At 41.0% G+C, this 8,282-nt stretch overlaps 1 protein-coding gene across 1 annotated transcript; it reads right to left on the minus strand.

Moving 5' to 3' along the window:
* Positions 1 to 78: 78 nt before the first annotated feature.
* Positions 79 to 7,304, minus strand: mospd1 (motile sperm domain containing 1). The gene is made up of 6 exons (XM_030061699.1): positions 7,165 to 7,304; positions 5,173 to 5,484; positions 4,237 to 4,312; positions 3,268 to 3,500; positions 998 to 1,159; positions 79 to 864 (listed from the first exon to the last, which is right to left on the minus strand). Exons 2-6 carry the CDS (start codon positions 5,330 to 5,332, stop codon positions 833 to 835), a joined length of 663 nt encoding a protein of 220 aa, XP_029917559.1. The 5' UTR covers positions 5,333 to 5,484; positions 7,165 to 7,304; the 3' UTR covers positions 79 to 832.
* Between the last annotated feature and the right edge of the window lie 978 nt (positions 7,305 to 8,282).

The following is an 8,282-nucleotide window of genomic DNA, read 5'->3' on the forward strand; positions in this document are numbered from 1 at the left end:
CCTCTGAGCCCCTTAAAGACTGGCTGACTGTTTTCAATGACCATGACTGCAGAGCTAAGAGAACCTTTTAGTCCAGTATGCCAGACAAATGCGTTGTGACTTTATTGAATGTTCGATGGAGCACTGACATAGTACAACAAATAAACCATTATCTTTCATAAGATATTTCCTTTGGTGACGATGTAAAGGTGTATCATATTGCTGTTGGAAAAATAACTCATTCAGATGGGAATCCACACATGCAAGAAAATGCATTTAGTCCTCAGTCTATACTACCAAAAAAAAAAAAAAAAAAAAAAAAAAGCTTGAATTAGACATCAATATAAGGGTGGTTACTGATGAAGACCATAACAAAATGTTAATGGCTTTATATACAGGTATCATGTTTGTGTATAACTTCATTCACACTCAAGTTAACCATGTTCTGTTACATAATGGCATCGGAAATACAGACAGACAGGAAATATGGGGCCAAACAACTTGTGGTGTTCAACGCCCTCATATTCCTTCGCGAGCCATTCTCAGGGCTCAAAACGAGGCCCGCGCCTCTGAGAATGTCACTCCTCTGACCCTCACGCTGGAGGTCACTGTTGTTTGCATCAGTTCAGCATTGTGTCAATCTCCACATTAACACAATCAAAATGTATATATTTGAAAACAGTTATGCTAAAATGTATGTTTCAGGGGAGGGGATGAGGTGACCGGATGCTCCACACCCCTCTCCCCTTAATGTCAGCTCTACCCATTAAAGCATATTGTAGCCTTGGGTGTGTGGATGTTCTCTTCATCTTTTGAATCCGTTTTCCCCTTCTCTCTCTCAGTTCAGAGCATTTCATGTGCGCAGGATGACCATCGTAAGAAGACCTGGAAGGAACACAGCAGACCATGGCAGTGCAGCATGTACAATCTCTCACAAGCTTTTTTTTTTTTTTTTTTTTAATCTATCACAACTCACTGTCAAAGTTTATGTGCCTGTCTTTGTCATCATTTTACTCACCAAGAACGTAAGCAGCTACAAGTTTCTTGTTAACACTTAAGTGGAGGTAGACAGGCACAGTAGATTCTTGCTCCCCCAGGGTCGGGAGCATCAGGGCGGCCATACACACCAGCCCAAGCAGCACCGTCAACACACTCGGCCCTCCGGTAACAGGCCGGCTCTCTGTCAGTCACACACAAGGCACTGATCAGATGTGGCACATGGAATAGCAAATCAATCAACATTTCATGGACAAAATGAAGGCTGATGACTTGCTGTTGTGAGAAAAAAATGGTTTGAAAACAAGAAGTACAAACTTATTTTATACAATAAAGATTAAATCCTCAGCTTATGATCATCTGAACAAGCAGCAGTCAAACAGTGTAAACAAAAGAGAGGAAACATCTGCATGTCCAGTCTCCCTGCAGGATCAACTGTGAATCAGGAGAAGATTTTTAAAAACTGCATTTTTTCAGTCAAAGGACTCAAACAATGAATGCAACAGAACGCAAGGAAGGAAGACATGTTTTTTATAGCTGCACCACCATCTGCTCTATAAGTTTTGTTTCTGGTGAAAACCAGAAGGTGCCTCTGAATGTATTGTCATAACTGTTTGTGGAACCACTGGAACTATGTTTGAGTCTATCTTGCACAGTCATCAAAATATGAGGTGAATGCCATTTATTCACAGCCTTAAAACACAGGTATTAGTAACTCCTGAATGTGTTGCTTGATGTTACCCTGACAATGCCATGACTGGATTATTTATTACTGAGCTAGACTGATGTTCATGTAATGAAAATGTAATTATATTTAGTTTTGTTGAAGCTACAGTGTAGTGCAGACAGACCAATAGACAAATCGTGATGGGAATCAGCAGGGAACCCTAACACCCTGCAATTCATGATATTTGGGTGCTGATTCGATATATTGTAGATGTGTAATTATTGTGATTCTGTGAGTATTGCAATTCAATTTTACAATATCATCTTATTTTGAATTACCTTTTTAAAAATGCTTAGCTATGGAAACAGCTGAATTATATTTCCAAAGACATCATGAGCATGTCAGTCCAATTTACTTTGAGCTTTTAACATTTATTATGGCCCTAAAGATAGAAGCCAACCAGAAAAACAAAAGAAAAACATGTGATGTTTTTTTCCCTGGGTAATTTTAACCTAATATGGGCAATATGAGCTCACATGCTGGTTGTATTACCGCAATACTTGGCTTTTCAGTGGCCTAGTTTGCATACAGCAGTGCTCATGTCCACTCAGCTTGTACATTATAAATTATTGAAGTCAAAATTTTCCCAGGCTTTTGATTTAAAGCATGGACATGAATCTCTTTTGTCAGCCACACGCTGTGATTTTAATTCATGTGATGATACACTCGATTCCCACAATACTATATCAGAGACCTGGAAGTAAATTTTTTCTTGAATAGGCCACATCACCACCTGTTAAATTCTAAGCAGCAATATATTTTCCACCTTAAACAAAATTTTAAAATGTCCAAAATAAGGACAAAGCATCAATTCATGGCATAAAAAGGTCATCCAAAACAACAAAAAAACAAGGTTTATAACTGAATACATTTTCCCCATCGCGACGAGATAGACAGATAGACAGACAAACAAAAATACAGCTTCTATGTGTGTCAAAGAGCGTTATAAATAACCCTCAACACCCCAAAAGTTTTCAGTCGGCGAGATCAAAAATTACAAGCCTCACATACACTCAGTGGCAACTTTATTAGGTCCACCCGTACAATCTAATACAATGCAATACATATACATATATTTACTTTTATGAGGCCTACAATGCTCAGGTTTTCTTTTTGTCACAGTAATAGTTCTATATTTGGCATTGAGCTCATAGTTAGTTCTGCTGTTGTACTGGACTGCATTTTATTGAGAGCTGTTTCTACTGTTCTGTCCCCCTCACTGTATATAAATCGGGAGGACAAAAAATTAGAAACACCTCTCAATATAATGTAGTCCAGTACGAGACCTCTGCAAACTACAACCTCAGTAATAAACATATAATTAAATTGACACATTCTGCACAATGTAAACAAAAACTGAACATTATAAACTTTCTTAAAAGGTAGAATTTATGTCAGAGCTGTTGCACTGAACTGCATTATATTGTACAGGTGGAGCTGATGAAGTGGCCACTGTGTGTATCTACTTCCTCTGTGGTGTCTCAAATTAGTGATTTGGCGCCATCTAGTGAAAAAAGAGACACATTTCTTTGGCTGTTTCTGAGCACAAAAGGCCTCTGTCCTACCTGTCTGAAACGCAGTCTGTTCAAAAAACACGCTGTCTGCAAGCTGCTCTTTGAGTCTGCGTTCTTCCTCTTGAGGCCGGGGGCTAGGCGGCTCCTGTGTGGCAGAGGGACGCAGCGTGGCCGTCACCTCTTTGCGGCCCAGAGCTTTCCGCTGGCTCTGCTCCGACACCTGCAGCCGGAACTTGTCATACACCCCGTAGTGGCACGCCCGCACATCTCTGTGTCTGATGACTCTGAGCAGATAACAGATAATTTGGGAAGAGATCTTATTTACCCCTGTGGGGAAGTCAGTTGTCACGGCAGCAACAAGCCTGGCACACAACAAACACCACAACATCCTATGACAAGGGCTATTATGGAAATTAGATGGCTGTAATTGCCTTCCTGTGAACAATCACCTGGCAAACTGACAACACAAGACACACTGATCACAATAGACCCTATAGGTTAACATATGACACAATAAAAACATGAAGAGGAAACTACCGAGAATAAAAGCTAAACACATAAACCAGGGCTATTCAATTACAAATTCAGTTGGGCCAGATTTTTAACCGAGACCTTAAGCTGGGCCAGACATTTTCCAGACATTTAAAACGGCGGTTTTCATCGTCAATTTTTCGTTTAAGGGTTGGAAAAGACATACTTTTGAGCCGCTAGCATCAGTAACTTTCAAAACAATGCGCTGCACTGTGAGTTGGTTGTGTGTTGCTGGGCAACGTGGAGTGTTGCATTCACTTTCTGAACTACTTTAGGGATTTCGAGTTCATTCTCGCTAATGTTTTTCTCTGCTTTTTTGGTTGAACCACGAGCTGGGCCACTCGGGAATTGCTTCTGGGCCGCATGTGGCCCGCGGGCCGCCAATTGAATTGGCCTGACATAAACCATCAGGGCCATATATTGTTACACCAGTGCATTAATGAAGATATCTGAGAAAAGAAGAGAGTCTGGCATGGAGAGATAACTTACATGTCAACACAACACTGTGGCTTGACGGCTCCAGTAGCATCCACAACGGTGTACTTGTTTGGCGCTGTGCACAGCACTGACAAACAAAACAAACACTGTATAAACTAGGGGTAGGGGGGAAAAAAGCATTATGACATGAGTTTTTTTTTTTTTTTTTTTTATTACCAAATCAATTTAACATAAAGATATAAAGGTATATCATGAAACTAGACAGCCTAATCCGTTGGAATCCGTTGGTACTAAGTATGTCCTACTAGGTTCTCGGCAAGGGGGCAAAATATTGCTCCAAAGTTAGGCTACATTTTGGTGAGGAAAATCTGGAATGGCCATTTTCAAAGGAGTCCCTTGACCTCTGACCTCCAGATATCTGAATGATAATAGGTTCTCTGGGTACCCACTGGTTTCCCCTTTGCAGACATGTCCAGCTTATTCTAATCCCATGCAGTTTTGGAGCAAACACCATACTGGTTTTTGCATGCAGTACAAATGTGTACTTTTGGCCTGTTGTAAAAAGGTGTATTTGTGCTGAGGCCTCAACAGTCTTGGAGTTGCATAAATTGGATCTGACTAGAAAGCTGAGACTCTTGTGGATTCAGTGAGCCCAGTTTTTATTCATGTGTGATGATGTTAGACCCCATAGCAGCCATCTCAATGGTCAATAATGAGACTATTTTTTGGAACTTGTCATCACTGTATAAAATGATCTACTGTAACCTTTAGGATAATCACAGGCTCATGAAACTTTACATCCACAAACTGGAGGACAAAGCAAAAAACAGAAATCACAATAAATCATAATATCAAATTGCAATACTTAAGAATTTCAATCTCAAAGCAGCGTCAGGAGATAAGCATATCGTCCTAGCCCTAGTATAAACCCTACATTTGGAGACAACGAGGAAAAAGTAGATAGTGAGTTTCACTGTAGCCACTGACCTTTAAACTTGAGGGCGAATTCATAAGGGTTGTAGAGGGTGAGCACCTGCTTGTGAGATGTCTGCTCATCTGCGTAGAAGACAAGCTCAGTGGGGAACACGAACACGGGAAGGCTTCCTTCCACTAGCTCAGGCTGTCTGTGCTGCTGCTGCTGCTGCATTGGCTCCAGCTGAGCTCTTCCCCTTCCCGTCCACGGTCTGGGCCCCCTCTCTCTCTCTCCCTCTCTGTCTCTCTCTCCAGAAGCTCTCAAAATGTTTAAACTCCCTCAGGTGGAAATGGCAGCTTTCAGCTCCTTAGGGCCATGGCTTGACACTGCACAACACACAAAGACAAGGAGAGTGCAAACCTGAGCCCTTCTGCTGCTGAGAGTGAGAGGAGTGCGACCTGAGAGAGTGTAAGTTCAAAAAGGCAAGCCAGAGTAACTGAACTCCACGTGGCCGGTCACGTGGGTGTGTGTGTTTACTTGGATACGAGCAGAAGAACTGAATGTGTCGCAACACTTTTGTTCTCTGAGCACTGAGGGAAGTGACGAGGAATGTATAATAAGTCACTTTATTATATTTAAGACTGACAGTTAAATGTTAAGTGTTACATCAAACTGCACTGCAGCAGAGTTGTTAGAGTTTTGTATTTCTCATTAATTAATTTTCGTTTTAATTTCAGATTAGTTTCAGTTAATTTCCGAAGCAGAGGCTGCATCAAAATGTTGTTTTTTTTTTCATTCATTTTAATGCAGTCTAAGATGGTGATTGGTCTGTTCTGATCAATAAATGACTCGGTGAAGTAACTGCATTTTCTATGTTCATTTGGCATTATTATGCTGTTATTTGAGGGATGCTTAATTTGCTGCATGTAAAATTTCAAATAAGTGTGAACCCATAGTCATATCATATTGCTACCGAGATATTTGGCATAAATATCAAGGTATGAAGATTTGTCCATATCACACAATCCTAACAAGGGAGGTGTGTGTGTGGGTCTGTATTTAATTAGTTCATAATAGTTATTACAACACAAACACACACCGCTTTGTGACAACAGCTGACTCCCAGTCATGCACCAAGGCCTCCTCATGCTTGTTGTGGTGACAAATTTGACCAAACTGACAAACACTAAAACCAAAGTCATTTTCTGTATTTTTATGTTAGTTGTTTTTTTTAAATATGTAATATCATTACACTTAGTTTTTCATTTTTTCCCCTAAAATCTAGTTTTCATTTTTATTTCAGTTAACCAAAATGTTTTCCAAGGTTATTACAGTTAACTAAAACTAAATTTAAAACTCAGGTGTGAAACAACATTTGAGTTACCTGCACTATAAATCATTTGGTCTAATCTGTCAACACAACGGGCACGAGGAGGTACTGGTGCACGTGCTTCCTGAGGCTGGGACGTCTACATGCCTGTCAGTGCTGGGTTAGGATTATAATCCCTTTTACTGAAGTTTTAAATCATGCCTCTGACAAACATCACCGATACTGTAATAACAATAATAAAAAAATAAAGCTAAAACTGAGAGTAAAAAGCGCTAAACTCACAGTAAACATTAGACACGAACTGACACTTAACTGGATTGACAGCAAAAATTACAAGACGAGTGAAAAATACAAGACTATAACACATCTGTTTTTCTCCACAGCTGGTGTTGGTGTTTTAGTTTAGTGTGATAGCCTCTCACTGTGGCACACAATGTAAACGGTGTCTTATTTCATGATATATGGCCGGTTACGTGACGACGCTGGTTTGAAGTTTGTTGACCAGCTGAGCCCTAAATCTCGGTCATATTCACCCTGTTTCCCCATCACACACCACAAAGACACGGCGGTGATACTAACGCCTCAGAAATAAATAAAAAAACAACATTAGCTACCGAGAGCTGGCCAGGAAAAGCCCAGCTGGCAGCTGCGAGCCTTGTCATTATAAAAAATAAAAACGGGATAGGCTGTCGCTGCACTGTGAGAAACAAAGAGAGACTAGAGGATATTTTTTTACCTGGTTATTGTCAGTACGCGGGTCGCTGCGGTGTTGTGACAACGTATTTTTTGCCGCTGATCCCACCCTGTTTTTGTTTTGTCTCTTGCCTTTTTTTCCTTTGTCAATAATATACCGCAGATGGTGCGGTGCATGCTGGGATACAGGAGGGCCGGAGAAAGTTAATGACGTCAATTAAAATGGACGCCGAGATGTGCTGTGATAAACAGGAGGGGGTACATAATAATATTTACATGTGGTAATCAGCCCGAGCCCAGGCAATGTCGGTGTGCGCCTTTTGGACGTGCGCGCTGATATTGATCTCCATGGCATAAATCCGTAGTGCACCACACCGCGTTAAGGGAAATAAACAACATTTTGTGCATTTCTGAACGTGTTTGCTTTCAGGAGGCCCCTGTGTCTTACATGATGATGATCACCGCCTGCAGATGATATTTACCCATGTGGCCCTCTGCTCACTAACGATGAGAAACAAACAAATCAAAGAAAAAAAAGTGCTGCCAGAAAAATATCAATGTCAACATGACTTCATCTGCATTACAAAACACACTCTTGCAATAACTGAAACCCAATTTAAAAAATGCACTCACTGTGAGGAGATCTCTATTTTAACATGCACGTTTAATGTAAAAGTGCAAGCAGGTAACATTGCTGTTGTGGTGCTGCATGAACGTAAAGAGTGTGGCTGTGCTTCTTTGACTTTATGGTGACCTTTTTGCACTTGGGCATGTTATCTCTTATTATATCACTGTGGCACTCTCATCATATTCGCATCAGAAGTTACAGTTCTGCTTTATATATCATATGGTGTGCTATACGGTGGGATTACTTTTTTCTTTTTTTCTAAGGAGGAACTGGTCCACGGGACACTTCCCCGTCCGGCCAGCAGCCGCCAATCGGTACGGCCACCAAAGCAAGACCCAGGCCGGCAGCAAAAGCCTGGCAAATAGGAAAAATAATGTGTTGAGGGGGAAAAAATACATCTTGAGATTACCGACGGCCATGGACCTGCACGCCAGCCTGTCATTTTGGGGGTGTGGATTAAGTCTCAAAGGAACATCAGGACGCTTATGAGAAGACAGTGAGTTGATCTCCTCCCCACCATGGCTCTATTATAA

Source organism: Myripristis murdjan, chromosome 10, assembly GCF_902150065.1.
Source record: "Myripristis murdjan chromosome 10, fMyrMur1.1, whole genome shotgun sequence".
In the NCBI taxonomy this organism is placed as follows: domain Eukaryota; kingdom Metazoa; phylum Chordata; class Actinopteri; order Holocentriformes; family Holocentridae; genus Myripristis; species Myripristis murdjan.

Bases quoted from the DNA above. Each gene is read 5' to 3' on its own strand.
- mospd1 (XM_030061699.1), bottom strand. From the start codon at position 5,332: ATGCAGCAGCAGCAGCAGCACAGACAGCCTGAGCTAGTGGAAGGAAGC. The intron at 1,160-3,267 runs GTAGGACAGAGG...TGTGACTGACAG, and splicing joins ACAGACTGCGTTTCAGACAG to AGAGCCGGCCTGTTACCGGA. The intron at 865-997 runs GTGAGTAAAATG...TGTTCCTTCCAG, and splicing joins TGTAGCTGCTTACGTTCTTG to GTCTTCTTACGATGGTCATC.